The 15,985-nt window shown below is 48.7% G+C and overlaps 2 protein-coding genes across 2 annotated transcripts in view; one reads left to right on the forward strand and one right to left on the reverse strand.

The window, feature by feature from the left end:
* Window positions 1-15,985, forward strand: part of DPP7 (dipeptidyl peptidase 7) — a 22,607-nt gene continuing 6,622 nt past the window's right edge. Inside the window, exons 1-8 of the mRNA XM_068413850.1 lie at window positions 1-124; window positions 270-383; window positions 4,330-4,469; window positions 5,193-5,356; window positions 6,890-7,025; window positions 9,248-9,329; window positions 9,931-10,097; window positions 11,341-11,401. Coding sequence (XP_068269951.1) covers window positions 58-124; window positions 270-383; window positions 4,330-4,469; window positions 5,193-5,356; window positions 6,890-7,025; window positions 9,248-9,329; window positions 9,931-10,097; window positions 11,341-11,401 — 931 coding nt within the window. The 5' untranslated portion in view covers window positions 1-57. The remainder of the gene's footprint in view (window positions 125-269; window positions 384-4,329; window positions 4,470-5,192; window positions 5,357-6,889; window positions 7,026-9,247; window positions 9,330-9,930; window positions 10,098-11,340; window positions 11,402-15,985) is intronic.
* LOC137670794 (kelch-like protein 9) overlaps window positions 12,232-15,985 on the reverse strand; it is a 7,015-nt gene continuing 3,261 nt past the window's right edge. Inside the window, 3 exon segments of the mRNA XM_068413881.1 lie at window positions 12,232-12,630; window positions 13,407-13,567; window positions 15,374-15,626. Coding sequence (XP_068269982.1) covers window positions 12,232-12,630; window positions 13,407-13,567; window positions 15,374-15,626 — 813 coding nt within the window.

Raw genomic sequence — 15,985 nt, forward strand, 5'->3', positions numbered from 1 at the left:
GGCTCCCACGCGGGAGGACGGTCCGGGGTGCGCGGAGGCGCGAGCCGGGGGGTTGTCATGGAAACGGTGCTGCCGCTGCTGCTCCTCTTCCCGCCGCTGCTGCCGCCGGCCGGCGCCGCTCCCGGTGGGTGCCCCGGGCCGGGGCCCCGAACCGTCCCCCCGCTCCCCGGGCCGGGGCCCCGCCTGACCCCCGCTCCCCTGGGCCCCACTTACCAGGGCCGGGCCGGGTGTGGTGCCGGTTTCCCCTGTGCTGACTGTCCCCCCTCCAGCTGCCCGGGCAGCGGGGCCCGGCCTGGAGGAGCGGCTCTTCCAGCAGGTTCGGGACCACTTCAGCTTCGAGACCCGCGGCAACGAGACCTTCCCACAGCGGTACCTGGTCTCAGGTAGGTCCCAGGGCGTTGCGCGGCGGCCGAGCTGCTCCCAGCCGCGGCATGGCCCTGGCAGGGCCCTGCTATGGCTCAGTGCTGAATTTCTGTCTGCTTAAGCTTTAACCGCTCCTGCGCTGAGGCAGAGAGCCTCTCCCTTCGGTGCTCACAGAGCTGTGCTGAGCAGCCAGGACTCAGTTGGAGCTGCGTGCCAGCTCTTCGTGAGCCAGTCATTCCCCCTGGCATTGTCCGTATTCTCCTCTCCTCCCCTCCAATTTGTCGTCCTGGCCGTGAGGTGTGGGGTGTGGGTGTGGGGATTGGCCTCCCTGGAGCAAGAGCAGACTAGAAGCAGCAGCTGCGTTAGGCTCGCGCCAGGGCTGGCTCTGTGCATGTGTGTCTTCAGTTGGCCACAGAATAGAACAGACTGTTTCAGTTGGAAGGGACCTACAAGGATCATAAGGTCCAACTCTCTGACCACTTCAGGGCTGACCAAAACTGAAAGTATATTATTAAGGGCATTGTCCAAATGTCTCTTAAAACGGACAGGCTTTGGGCATTGACCACCTCTCTAGGAAGCCTGTTCCGGTGTTTGAACACCGTCTCGGTAAAGAAACGCTTCCTAATGTCCAGTCTAAACCTCCCCAGATGCTCCTTTGAACCATTCCCACACATCCTATCACTGGATCCCAGGGAGAAAAACTGAGCACCTCCCTCTCCACATCCCCTCCTCGGGAAGCTGTAGAGAGCCGTGAGGTTGCCCCTCAGCCTCCTTTTCTCCAAACTGGACAAACCTAAAGTCCTCAGCCACTAATGCTGACTACAATGTGATAATCCCCTCTCTTGACCGGCTGCTCACGCTGTGTTTGATGCCCCTCAGGACGTGGTTTGCCCCCTGGGCTACCAGCGCACACTGCTGGCTCCTATTGAACCTGCTGCCAACCAGTACCCTCAGATCCCTCTCTGCAAGGTTGCTCTCCAGCCACTCCTCTCCCAATTTATACTTCTGCCAGGCATGCTTGTGCACAGCATCTCTTACAAGTGCGACTCGGTGCTGTGAATGCAGCAGGAAAACCAAATAGTGACCCAGACGTTGCGCTCTGTACCTGTCATTCTTACGAGTGAAGGTAACTCCTCTCAGGTCAGCGTTTTACGTTATTTCAAACCCTGCAATTTTAGATAGCTTAAGCCGTGCTGAACAACGCAGCCTTCCAGCAAGGAGCTGGCAGTGTCTTCCTTTCTAGTCAAATAATGAGTTATCTTCTGTGCGAGACAGAGAGAGGAGGCTTTTCTAAACAGCAAGTGACTAAAAAGACAGCAATTTCAGTAACCAGCGTCACATGTTTTTCAGTCCTGACTGCTTGGAGGGACTGGGGAGAGATTTTCAGGGAGAGAACAAAGGTGGAGCTGTGAATAGCACCAGCCCAGAGTGCTGCCCAGCCTGGCGCCTGCCTGCTGCTGCCTTGCAGACTGCCTGCATTTGGGGCTTCATATGCAGCATCTCGCCTTCCTCACATCACCTGTTACTCTGCAGCTTGTTCAGCACCTGCACCCAGTCATATATATTTCACCAAGCATGAATTCATGTATCACTTCAGCCCAAACCTATGGGAACACCAGTGAATGTTGATAGCACGCCTAAGGCTGAAATTTCACTAATTAAGTGGCCCTTTTTGAACAGAACTTTGGGATCACCTGGTTTAAAGCATTGCATAACTTTTTATTTGTTTTCTTTTTAAAGTGTTATGTTTATCTGTATGTCCTGGGCAGAGCTGAATAATATTTGTGAGAAACGAAACCTTAACATTGCAGTTCTGCTTTACAAATAGTTTCTCACTCAAAATTCCTGTGAGTAGTTCCATTCCCCTCTACTCCTGCTTGTGCAATATGAGACTTTTCAGATTACCAGCAAGAACTTGAAGGAGACTATTATTTCACAACCAGGCATCTAACTGTCTTGAGGTTGTCTGGCAGTTCCCCAGGATTTCACTCTAAAAATAGATACCTTTTTAAGCAACCCGTCTGGTGTGGTTTTGGCTCCTGTGGATGGTTGTTTACTCCAGGAGCCATGAAGCATATCAGAAGAAAAACCAGAGTAAAGGTAGCGCTTCAGTTTCCTACCTGATACCCAAACCAACAGCAACACAGAAAAAGAATCAGCCTCTTTGGTAACAAAGAGCAGCAGTTTCGCTAATGAAAGGTTTCAAACCCATTTCCAAGCCAAATCCTGCTTTGGCAAGTCCGTGTTGAGAATACCAAGTATTAAATTCAGGCTTCTCTGTTAATGGAAACAGCCTCGTGTGACATGCTGCAGCAGGGTCCGTAGGACAACCGCTGTCGGAGGGTCCCTTTAGATGATGTGGCAATGTGTTGAAATCAGCACTTCACTGACGGTCTGAGGTCTGTTGTTGAGAAAAGATATTTATTATCCCTCTTAATTCCTGTGTAATTCAAGACTAAGCTAAAATCAAATGTTTGTTAAAGTCAGCAAGCATTAAAGCAACTGTTGGTTAGATCAGCAAGTATTGACATGGGGCAGCTTGTCCTGCTGGTCTCAGTTGGCTTCAGTTATAAACAGCGTCCAGCTCTGGATTCCTCTGTGCCAGAAGGACACGGACCTGCTGGAGCAAGTCCAGAGGAGGCCATGAAAATGGTCAGAGGGCTGGAGCACCTCTGCTGGGAGAGAGGCTGAGAGAGTTGGAGTTGTTCAGCCTGGAGTAGAGAAGGCTCTGGGGAGACCTTATTGTGGCCTTTCAGAATATAAAGAGCTTATAAGCTCTTTTTTAGAGTACAAGTGTGATGAGGAGCGGCTGAGGGAACTGGGGGTGTTTAGCCTGGAGAAAAGGAGGCTGAGGGGAGACCTTATCGCTCTCTACAACTACGTGAAAGGAGGGTGTAGTGAGGCGGGTGTTGGTGCCTTCTCCCAAGTAACAAGCGATAGGACAAGAGGGAGCAGCCTCAAGTTGTGCCAGGGGAGGTTTAGATTGGATATCAGGAACAATTTCTTTACTAAAAGGGTTGTCAAATATTGGAACAGGCTGCCCAGGGCAGTGGTGGAGTCCCCATCCCTGGAGGTGTTTAAAAGCCGTGTAGATGTGGTGCTGAGGGACGTGGGTTAGTGGTGGGCTTGGCAGTGCTGCGTTAACAGTTGGACTCGATGATCTTAAAGGTCCTTTCCAACCAAAATGGTTCTATGATTATAAGAAAGATGGAGAGAGACTTTTTACCAGGGTCTGCAGTGACAGGACAAGGGGCAACGGTTTTAAATAGAAAGAGGGTGGATTTGGATTGGACATAAAGAACAAATTTTTTATTATGAGGGTGGTGAGACCCTGGCCCAGGTTGCCCAGAGAAGCTGTGGCTGCCCCCTCCCTGGCAGTGTTCAAGGCCAGGTTGGATGGGGCTTGGAGCAACCTGGTCTGGTGGAATGTGTCCCTGCCCATGGCAGGGAGGTTGAACTGGATGATCTTTGAAGGTCCCTTCCAACTGAAACTGTTCTATGATATGTGATATAGAGCTTGGCTCTACGTTGTACATCACAGGAGGAGCAGCAGAAGATGCAGGCAATTCCCTAACGTCCATTTTTTGGGACAAAATGATCTGTGCGAATGTTTTGGGATGAGTTGGGCTGAAAAGGGTATATAAGTGGGAAATCGCTCTTTTGGGGGGCAGCTGTTTCCAAATGCCTTGCAGAACCGAGATTTTAGCGATTTTGAGGCAGAAGTGCAGGTTCCAGGCCATGTGCTGATCTCATGGAAGGTCTTATTTACCCCCGCTCAAATGAGAGACTTCTGGAGCCTGGCCTTTCTAACAGCTTTAGTCCCCAGCTTGGGTCTCAGGGATCAGCCTGTTCACAGAATTCTGCCTTGTTAAGCTCCTGCCCAAACTCACCAAAAGTCGAGTCATTTCATGCTTGTGTGTTTGTTTTGTTTTGTTTTAATTTGCTTCTGTCAATTGTCTCATTCAGCCAAGTTCTGGAAGAAAGGATTTGGACCCATCTTTTTCTATACTGGCAATGAAGGTGACATCTGGACTTTTGCTCAGAACTCTGACTTCATATTTGAATTAGCAGAGGAACAGCAAGCACTTGTGATTTTTGCTGAGCATGTGAGTATTTTAGTCATTATGCATACTATAGAGTCTTGTTCTGTTCAGTATTACCAAATTCAGCTTTCTGCAGGTCTGAAACAATAATAACATCCCTTGCCGTGAAGCTGAGGTATACCTGCTGTAAGCTTTCTCCTCATGGTAGCAGCTTTTCTTTACTTAACCATGGCTTCTGAATTTGTTTTACTATGCCTACCAGCAATCCAGGATACGGACTACTGTTTTAGTAAAACCTATGCCACAGTGTGTTTGCTTTAGACCAGTGCTTTTATAAGTAGTTTCCACGGGCCTTGAACTCCACACTGGACTGGAGAGTTATTTTGTTTGGATAATATTTAATCTCTCTAGCCTGTGAAGTCCCAAGACAACCTGTCACACACCACTCTATTAAATCTACTATTCCACAACTTACACGTGAAGACATTACCCTGTTCCCTTTTCTAGCTGGGGATTTCAGGAGAGAGACGTGTGCCGAGAGCCCACTTGGCACCCACTGAAGTAGCTTGTCATGGACTGTCCATCCGCTGCAGGATATGTCCTAAAGGTCTCTTGTTGATCAGATGCAGGAGACAAGGCACTTCCTCAGCTACGAACAAGTTAGAGGACATCATGTGCTCTGTTATCGCTTCCCGTTTGTGCACCCTTATCCCAGTTCTACAGTGAGAACAGAGCAGACCCAGACCTTGCCACCAGCATTTCCACAGCATCTCTCTTTCCTTTCAGAGGTACTATGGGAAGTCTCTTCCATTTGGACTTCAGTCAACACAGCTGAAGAACACTGGTCTGCTTACCGTGGAACAAGCCCTCGCTGACTATGCCGTGCTAATTACTGAGCTTAAGCAGCAGTACGGTGCTGCAGACTGCCCTGTCATCGCTTTTGGAGGCAGGTAAGGGTTGTGTGTGCTCCTTCCCTTCTCTGCATCCTTTCCCAGCCACAGCTGCACTGTTCTCATAGATCTGTTTGGCTCTCAAGCAAGTTCTAAAGGCAGAGCTTTAAGCTCTCTGATAGAGAGCAGATGCTCCTGTGCCTGAGCTCCCTAGAGCTCACACCAGGTCCCAGTGAGCTCTCCCATCAAGAATTAGTCTCGATTTGTGAGTGCTTTGGAGAAGCACCACTGACTGCTTCATACATCTTCAATGTATGAGTCAGCCAGAACTGCAGAAAAGGGAAATTCTTCGTGCAGGATCAGAACACTTTACATTGGAAATACAGAAAACTAATAATTGGTAAAATATTCTTTCCAGAGGCCACCCAGCTTTTTATTAAACAGAGCCTCTTTAACAACATCCAGCCATTTGCATTGTAGGCTCCTTTATAATTCTGCTTTGCAACCTGCTGCTTGGTTGCTCTCGGCTTCCTAGCAGAAGTCCTTCCCCAAAGTGCTTGCTCTGCTGCAGCTCAGAGCTGCGTGGATGCGATGTCCTTGTCTTTTGAATGGCTCCTCTTGCTTATAGTAGAGGAATGCTTCCCTTTAAAAGGCTTCCACCAAGTACAGGGCTTCTAATTCAGTTGAGATGAGCTAAAAAGCATTTGACCTGACAGTTACCATTAAGTTTCCAGCTCACTGTGGTGGTGACTGGACTGTTGATCTCAGGGGTGTTTGCACTGTGACTATCAGGCCAGTAGCTTCTGTGAAAAGGGCCAGGAGCTGTCGTGGGGTAGGGAGGTGGGAGGGGGATTCAGCAAAGCTGGGCTGCATGTTAGGCTACAGCTCCGTGTGTGTAAATCAGAGTTCAGCCTGCAGCAGCCCTGAACAGCACTAAACCCACATGGAGAATACTGAAATACAGCAGTGATGGAGCAGCACAGCATCTCCCGTGGGAGAAAAACCAAAACCTTCTGTTACTTATAACTTTGCCAAACTTTAACCTAAAATTGTGGCAGGTTTCAGCTAATGCCTGTTTCCAGGACCAGGGTTAGAGAAATGCATGTTGCTTTATATGTGGGTGATGTGGGAATGGGATTTACTGCAACCACTTGAGGTGGTGGGGAGGGAGACTTGAATACCTGTGAGCCTGGAGTCAGAGCGGGTGTTACCTGCGTTTTGGGGATCTCATTTGCCACCCCCAGGAGTGACCTCAGAGTAGCTCCACAAACAGTGGCATATGAATAACTTCTGTCACCTTGGGGTTTATCTAGCAGCCCTTGATGTACCTGCACATTGTGGCCCTGGCACTGAAGCTACCAAGGAGGCTTTGAGTTTTCTTGTGGTATTTGTTAATGTCTCCCCTTCCCTAGATCTGTGCTGATCATCTTTGCAGCTGTTATTTGGGGTGCCCAGGGAGAATATTCATATACCCATAAGCTTCTTGTTGCCTTGGCTTAGGTGAGCCTGTGAATGCTGGCCTGAACTTCTGAGTTGTACTATGTTATAAGCTGTCTGTTAAAGGAAATAACTCTTTTGTCTCTCCTGTGGCAGCTATGGAGGAATGCTGAGCGCTTACATGAGGATGAAATACCCAAACATTGTGGCCGGAGCATTAGCTGCCAGTGCTCCTCTGTTGTCTGTGGCTGGGCTTGGAGACCCCACCCAGTTCTTCAGAGATGTAACAGCAGTAAGTAGCATCTCTCTTCAGGAGCGTTATTTTCTTCCCTTAAGAAGGCTGGGTTTTTTTCCTTTTTTCCTTTAAACAGACATCTGTGCTGGGCAGGGAATACAATTAAATGGGAACCCGCAAGGAAAAGCAGCAGCTGCAGCTGTGATGGCTGAGCCCTGCCTTAGCTATGGCAGCTCAGGGCCCAAAGGTGCTGCTCTGATGAGCAGCACAACTCAGTTCCACACCTTTAGTACCACTAAGGATTCATTATTACAGCCTGAAAGTTTTCTGTTGTGCCTGGCTGAACCCCCTTTGGATAATTTATTCTTCAAATCCTCTCTCCAAATGCTGTATTTTGCATTGTTATCAGTGATTCACAGCAGCCCCTTAGTCCCAAGATGGTTGCACATCAATGAAGAGCTTGGAAATCTTCATTTCGCTAACTAAAAATATGCAAGGTGTCCTGGGTTCACTTAAAATTTAAATGTGGCTTTCACATTTTGAGGACATAGGGCCCATAGGAAGATGGTATTGCTTAGAACTGGCTTAATTTAGTTTATGAGGAAAGACATGTACTCCCTGGTAGTACTGAAATCTTGTGATGGCATCTGTTTTGTCTCTTTTTTGACATGAATTTCGAGATCTGGGTGACACAGATGGCTTTGCATGAACTACCTGCGTATGAAATTTGTGGTCTTTTTGCTCTTATTTACATATATGAAAATTTTTTTCAATGCAGAGACTTACAGAACAGATAGCATTACCAGTAAGTGTAAAGAAGGGACTATCATATGGAAATAAACACAATAGCATTTGAAACACTAAGTGTATAAAAGAATAAAAGACATCTTGACTTAAAATTACACATTTTAAACCAAAAAAATGTAGTACCACTTAATCCTCTAAGTCTTTGCAGTGGGAATTCTTCCCTGGTTGAAGGCAATTCCTTCTCAGAAACCCTGTTCAGCTGATAGCTCTGTCTTGCTTCAGCTGTGAATATGCTGTGAGTCATTACACACCCCTGAAATTAAGACTTTGACCTTTTAATGTGAAAAAACTTTCCAATTCATTTTAAAATCTATTCTCTCTGCAGCAGTAAGCCGACCTCTGGGCTGAGATCCTAAGCAAGAACTTTGTGTTGTTGTCAAAGTAATTCTTTCCACCTTCAGTGTGTTTGCATAACAGCAATCTTTGCATCTGAAATCTGAATTCAATTGCTCTTCTTGGTGAGAGAACACCCCTGAGAGCTGTTAATGCTAATGAAGGTACAAACCTTTCATGAATCATTGCGGCAGCTCTCTCTTCCTGTGAGTCAGTGCATTGTCTCAAAGCAGCTTTCTCTGTGACTTTTACTGAGCTTTTCCAGCTCACTTCATAAACCTCCGGCTCACAGGGGAAGTGAGCAAAGGGCAGAAAGTTGATTTTGCGTAAGGTATTTGCATAATCACAGAATGGTTTGGGCTGGAAGGGACCTTAAAGACCATCTAGTTCCATCCCCCCTTCCACTAGACCAGGTTGCTCCAAGCCCCATCCAACCTGGTCTTGAACACTGCCAGGGAGGGGGCAGCCACAGCTTCTCTGGGCAACCTGGGCCAGGGTCTCACCACCCTCACAGGAAAGAATTTCTTCCTAATATCTAATATAACTCTCCCCTCTTTCAATTTAAAACCATTCCCAAGAAAAAGGGTATGGCCTTCTTGGTCATCTGGCTGGTCACTGGCAGGCTTAAGAAGAAAAGCAGGTCTTGGTTCCCAAACCAGTGCTCTACCCTCCATGCATAACTAATTTCTCCATGGCTCCTTCCCATAGACAAAGTGCAGTTGGAAAGACTCTATTGTATGTTTAAAAAAAACCAAACCCAACAAAAAACCTTTGGGCCTAGCAACCTGGCCCTCTCTTCCCATGACCTGGCCAAGGTATGTGTCTCCTCTTGCTGCTTCATGTTCAGTCTAATGGCTCCACCAAGTGCAAAGTGTTTTGTCCAACAGCTCATCCCAGCGAGACCTGGTGAAAGTTGCTGCTTGGTTTGAGCTGTGTTGGCTTCTGCTAGGATGTGCTGATTGTCTGGAGGACAAGGCAGAAGCACTGGTGTCACTGCTCCTGCAGACACAGATGAGGTTCTGATCAGTGGGCCAGTAACCCCTGTCATCTCCTGGTACTGCTGGCAGTTCTTCCCAGTGCAGCCTCCACATGTATCTCCTCTGTGCAACTGTAATCCCGTGTCTTTTCTGTCCCTTCAGGATTTTCAGAAGGCCAGCCCAGGCTGTGTCACAGCTGTCCGCAAAGCCTTCCAGCAGATTAAGGATCTGGGCCTGAGTGAAGGTAAGGAGAGAGCCCTGCAGACGGCTTCCCGCGGGCAGCCAGCAGGCAGTCCCAGCCATGCAGATTCAGTTTTACTTCAGCTTGGTCTTCAATTGGTTCTGCCCTGCCAGTTCTTCCAGCTGTTGAATCCCACTGGGACCTGTACACTGTACCCTGCTCTACTGCATGACAGCTTGCCTGGGGACACTGCCCTGCAGGACACAGCAGACCCTGGGGAGGGAGTCTGCAGGGGCGTGGAGGAGGCAGCCAGGCAGGGCACCAGCGGGGATGGGCTCGTACCAAGCTGCTCTTCTCACTGTGCCAGCCAGGACTGCTTCTGTCTCAGCGGGTGCTGATTCCTCTGGGTTCCCCAGGGAGGTGTCAGTGGCTCTGCGAGGGGCAGGGTGTGGGGCCGTGGGCCGTGCAGGGTCGTGAAGCTGCACAGGAAGGCTGTGGCTGAACATCCACATGTGTGTAAACGTAGATGTAATGTGTCCTTCCCACTAGAAACCTCATCTGTGCGTTACGGCATCTCCTTACTCCTGCGTGAAACAAGACGCTGAAGCCCGGTATTGTTTTCCTCTGTTGACGTTTGTGCCTTTCATTTTCCTTCCTTCTGCAGCCTACGATGAGATCAGCAGCAAAATGGCCACGTGCAATAAGATCTCTAACAAGAAGGATGTTTACCAGCTTTTTGGGTTTGCTAGAAATGCCTTCACCATGATGGCCATGATGGACTACCCTTACAAAACTGATTTCATGGGTCCCCTCCCTGCCTACCCCGTGAAGGTGAGTACCAGGACGCAGGCGAGAGTCGCTGTCTCTGATGTGCGCCCCAGTGACTGGAGCACGGGGGGCTGCGCAGCCTGGGACGCTGTCAGGCACACAGCGTCGGTGATGGTGACGGGGTGGTGGTGGATGGTGCAGCCCTTCTGCTCTGACAATAAATCTACACATTTTAAACTTCTCTGAGAGGGTGAGTGCTGTGTTGGAAATGCACTGCTGTAAGGCTCGTTGGGGAGGGTTTGCTGGAGCCACTCCTACCCTGCTCTGCCTTTGCCTTGGACACAAAGGCCTGTGCAAGCTTGTTGACTTCAGCTTTTAAACACTAAAAACCTGTAGCTTTTAAAAAAAAAAGGAGCTTTGTTGTAGCTCGCCTCAACACACTTTCGTAGATGTATTTTTCTTGGTGGATAGGGATGGAGATCTAAAAATCAGGCTCCTTTCTAAGTGTCACCCAGGAAGATGACAAACCTCAGAGTACAGTGCAGAGGAATGTCTGCTGCTGTGGGGACTGGAAAACCTGCCAACTTGCAAGAGAGTCGGAGATGGCGAAGTGTGGGAAAGGGGCCTGGTTCTCAGGGGGTTACAAAGACTTCTCAGACACCAGCTGCTTTTGAAAGGTCCCAGCTTTGATCCTGGATCACCAGTTGCTGTTGCAACTCTTGGTTTCTTCTGGTGTGCTGCCAGCCTCGTGCTGGTGTTCTCTGCTGCACTCCAGCACACCGCGCCAACGGGACTTTTATTTACCTCTGGCCTTGTGGCATTTATGGTTCGAGTCCTCCTTGGAGCGAAATGCGTACTGGGCAAGAGGGCATACAGGCTACGCTGTACTGGGACTCAGGAGATGCTGTCTGTGGCTTCACTGGGCATCCAGTTCCCTTCTAGGGTCTGTTTAACCACCTGTAAAATGGAAATAATTATTCTACCCCCCCCCAGCCTTGAGAAGGGCATTAAAATATTCTGATTGTAGGAGGAAGGAACTGTTGTGTTTCACTGTGGCCTCTGCACAGCTGCTTAACTTGGTAAAGGAACTCTTTGTCCTAGCCCTGTCTCCCTGTTTCTATGTATTTTGTTGCTAGAAGGGAGGAAAAAAAAACCCCAAAAACCTGTTGCATTAGGCCCTTGGAAAGCTGCTGAACCCTAGAATGTGTAAGTGGTACTTTTAATGAATCTTCCAGCTTAGCCCTTCTGCGGAGCAGAGGCTGTTAGCTGTTCTGTCTGCCATTTGCCTGTAACGTGTCTCATCCAGGTCGGCTGTGAACAAATCCTTGCCCACACAGACCCAATTCAAGGCCTGGCTGCTCTTGTTGGTGAGTTAATATTATCACTTTGGTCTTTTATTTAACACCCTGTTTTCTAGAAGCACCTGGAAGTAGAGCTGTTGCGTTGTGGTGGGATTTGTGTATCGTGAGAGCTGGTACGACCCTGATCTCCTATTGGGACATTTTGCCCTATATTGGCTTTGTCCATCAAGGTGGCCCATGAGTTCATTCTCTTGCCTTTCCAAACTTATCCTCGCCAGGTTTTTCAGCCATTGCAGCCCCTTAGCCTGTTGACTGTCCATGAGATGTGGGCTTCTAAGGTACTTGGTTCTTTTCTAAAAGTTTACCCATACTCTGGCTCAAGCAGTCACAGGTTCAATGCACGTTCACTGAAGGAAGTTTTCTGGTCTGCTTGTTGAGGACAAGGTTGTCATCACGGTGCCCTATTGTCTTAATCCAGTGGCAAGACAGTCTTAAACACATCGTGTATATTTATCTCTGTGAGTACTTGCTTTGTCAGCCAGCAGTGTGTGTAAGGAAATCATTACAGATAGAATTCAAAGCTCTTTTGAAGACTTCCTTATAAAATCTCTCAAGTTGCTCATTAAACATAATTTCTGCATTGGTCATTATTCAGAAAAACAGGTTCTGAGTGACAAAATTGATTTAAGGAATTCTTATGGGTTTAATGCAGCTTAGTAGGATTGGGAACTAATTCCTTTTTTTTTTGCAAATTATGCGTGTCACCAGGATAGCACCAAGTCAGAAATGTAACAATTCCAAGTCACTGTTAAAGATGTTTGGCTGGCAGCTGGAAGAGTTGTTAAAACACTAATGTCTTGGCAAACACTGTCAGATCTGCTTGACATACTCATATCCTACTTCATTTCTGAGGCGGAGTGGGACTCCTGTTTCTTTGTTATGAACAAGCTGAGGGTAGATTTCTTCCTCCTGCCTGCGGGGGACCACTTTGTGCCTCTCCCCATCTCACCAGCTGCATTTACTTGGGACAGTTTAATCATGCAAGAAGCATGATCCACCAGAGCTTTAGGCAGGGGACTGGCTTTCTTCCATACCCGCACCTCTGTGTCATACAGGAAAACACTGTCTTCTTTCTGCATGTGCTGCAGCGACCCACCTCCTGCGAGGTAGAGCGTAGACTCGTGGGCTGTGATACTGAACTGGCAGCAGTTGAACGGGGACAGTGTTAGTGTTGTCCACTGATTCCTTACGGGACAATAATACTCCGTCTCGTTGACGTGAATCCATTCCTCCGCCTGCAAAGAACCGGACCAACACTCACCCATCGTGTCACGCCTCAAGTGGGCATCACTGTCCTGCTCGCTTGGTTCATGATAAAGGAAACCAGTGTCTCAACATCTATTTGAATACCGTGGGGCTCAGGTGCCAGATTTTCAATCCACATTTAACAATCAGAGCCTCAAAAGAAACTGAATAAAATACCAGAATGGCACAGCTTTAAAGGAGCTTTGTTCTTTGTGGAGAATCAGAGGAGGGAGCTGAGCAGGGTGCCCCAGGGACCTGCTGGAACTGGCATAGCCCAAGTCCTGCCTGCTCTCCAGACATCTAACACATTACGAAGGAAATCATCTAAAGAGGGCTGTATTGGATTGAATTGTGGACAGTAACTGAGTTTGTGTCATCTGGGGGAATTTGGTGTCAGCCTTGATGTGCAGTTTCTTTTTATAGATGTCTATCCCTTCCTCAGCGAGCAATTAAGTACTCTAAGGCACCTGCATTCCTTCAAAAGAAACTGTAAAAATCAGGCCAGGCCCTGAGTCTTTACACTTTCAGATGGGAATTGCTGAATGATACTCTAGCAAAGAGAGCTGGACAACAGGGCAGCTTCTAATGCGCATGGTTGTGATAGCAGACACCTTTCCATAAGCTTATTGGCCTGACTTGCACCTGTGCCAGTCCACTGAGAGACCACAAATAATGGTCAACCTGTTGGAATAAAACAGTCAGGGCCCAGCAATACAGAGACCCTGTTTTGGATCAGATTTGGGATTATAAGAGCAAATGGACTTACTCCTTTTAGTGTCCTTCCTCCAATGCAAAAGATCTTGTCCCTGACTGCAGCCATCCCGTGGTCACAGCGAGGAAAAGCCATGGCACTGTTGCCAACCCAGCGGCGGAGGCGAGGGAGGTAGCTGTAAGTGTCTCGTAAGGTTTTACCCCCAGAAAAGCCCCCTAGAAGGAAAGCAGAAGTCTTAAAAATCTATCCATCATCCTCTCTGGCATCCAGCAAACCTTCTGCAAACATCAGCAGAGCTGATTTTTTTTTTTCTTTAAAATACCTAAGAAGCTCAGGTTTAAAACTTCACACCATCCTGCAGAGCTGATGCTCTCTCTTAAAGACAAAAAAGAAAACAAACCACAAACCCACAGTTCCAGTTTTTTCTGTAAATAGTTTTACACAAAAGATTTTTGAATAAAGCTCTTGGGGTATTTCAAGTGTAACCAGGAACAGCTTTAAATAGGGAATCTGCTTCCAGCATGCACAGTCACAGAATGGTGGTTTGAAAGGAAAGTGTTCAAAGCTCTTTGAACTTTGGGCCTTTGACAGGAGGTCAGAGCCGATCTGCCAGTGCTGTTGTCAACTTTCTCTCTTCCCTAGGCACTCGCTTGTGTATTTCATTATAAAAAGCTCCTTGCAGAAGGAAGGTGCTGCAGTGGGGAGGGTAAACGCCTCCAGGGGCCTGCCTGTTGAATTCCAGCCTGCAGAGAGGCTTTGCAAACAAGGAAGGTGATATATTTCAGGTTAACCATAAACCCCAGCTCACCTGGGCACGGACACTTAGTCTGCATGGAGCTGGTGTTTAAATCTTGTACCGAAGTAGTGCTGGTGATTTTTCCGTTTGCGTGGGCAGGGCTGAGGGCCGGCCAAATCAAATTTGCAGTTTCCCCACTAGTTCAGAAGGAAATGAATGCTAGAGGTAGGTAAGGGCTTACACGCGTGGGGTACAGCGTTATCCAGCCTAGATCACTACGGTGTGCTTGAAGCTCTGTGAGGCACTTTTGTCCTTGCTCTCTGATAGGAATCGAGATCAACAGAGGTTAAATGAGCTGCCCGTGGCACCGTGGGCCAGCTGGGTCAAAGCAAGGACCTGAATCTGAGCCTCAGCCATTCCCCCAGCCGAAGCGTTACCCTTCACAGAGGGTACCGGAGCCCTGCTGTCACGGGGGTACATGCCTGGGTAGGACAGCCCGTGTGCTGCCTTCCCTGCCCTTGCGGCTCTGTGTGTACAGCCCAGCACAGAGAAGTGCCCTTCATTGCAACTGTGCAACTGGAGTTAATCTGGACTGGATCAGTACGGCGATCCCAGCTGGCCATAACTGGCTTACGAAGCAGGGAGCCCACAGCGATGGCAGACTGGCTCGGGACTTTTAAGTGCAGAGGCAATAACACAAACAACGAGGGACTTTTCCTAGGACAAACCAAAGATTATCTTCAACTCCAAATTAGTAACTACGAAAGCTAAAGATCCTACAGCAATTTCCTGGAGTGTTTAAACCCACGCTGCTGTATTGTTAAACATCCTGCACCATCGATACAAGGACCCCTTGTAGGGCAAGAGCTGTAAGAGCCTGCATTATCCTTCTTTTTGTCCAGATGATTAACAAAGCAGCGCAGTAGTGTTAGTCCCACGCCTTCCATTCAGATTAATACCAGGGTTTAATCCCATCCCCAGCACTACAGCAGCCTGCTCCTGGTTTACCTTTTCAGCCAGGAAAGCTTTGGGATTTAGCCAGGTTTGCAAGGGCAAAGGCGAGCAGGGGTGTGGATTACAAGCAGGTGATGTCACCTTTAATGTCTTGGAAGGAAAATAATTCCTGCCACTGAGGAGGGCAGTGAGGCTGTGCGAACACAGCAGGAAAGGGACGCTGGAGCTGCGGTCTTACTGGTGTGGGTGCAGGCTTAGATTGTGGCATTAAGATGCCAGCAAAGTGAATGAAACTGTAGGAAAATATGCTGCTTTCTACTTGCTGTATCACCTGAAATATAGAGGATTCCCTTGTGGGTTGTGCCGGCGTGATCAGCAACAGGCGTGGGGAAAGGAGCCGCGAACTCCCAGTTGTTGTCAGCGGGCTGGTACGATTCCACGGTGCGGGTGAGGGTCCCCAGCAGTGTCCCACCGCCCACGGCGAAGATGCGGTCGGACAGCACGTCCGCGTGGAAGCGCGTCCGCCTCTCCAGCATGCTGGCGACCCGGAGCCAGGACGTGTTGCGGGGATCAAATCGGAAAACCTAGGATCACAGCAGATGGGTGATGGTTAGCGGAAGGCAGGTGGCTGGCTTGTGTCTCCTGTGGCTTCAAGAACTGATCAAGGTTTTCCGTGGGCTGAGGAAGGTTTTATATTCAGGCCTGGACAGGCTCAACTTCCAGTGCCAGCCAGCTGATACAGCAGTACCTCCCCAGCTGAGCTGGAGGCTCAGTTATGGCCTTTCTGCAGGTCTGTGGGGGTCTGGGAACAGGTTGTTCCATCTCTGCTATTGCTTGAGTGTGTAGTAAAGAGAGCAGCTGAGCTTTGCCCACTGCTCTTGCCCAGGAGAAGGCAGAAGTGGCTTCCCCTCCCCTCGTCCCTGGTGGCATCACCACAGGGGCG

The sequence above is a fragment of the Nyctibius grandis genome, chromosome 16 (assembly GCF_013368605.1).
Source record: "Nyctibius grandis isolate bNycGra1 chromosome 16, bNycGra1.pri, whole genome shotgun sequence".
NCBI classification, from domain to species: domain Eukaryota; kingdom Metazoa; phylum Chordata; class Aves; order Nyctibiiformes; family Nyctibiidae; genus Nyctibius; species Nyctibius grandis.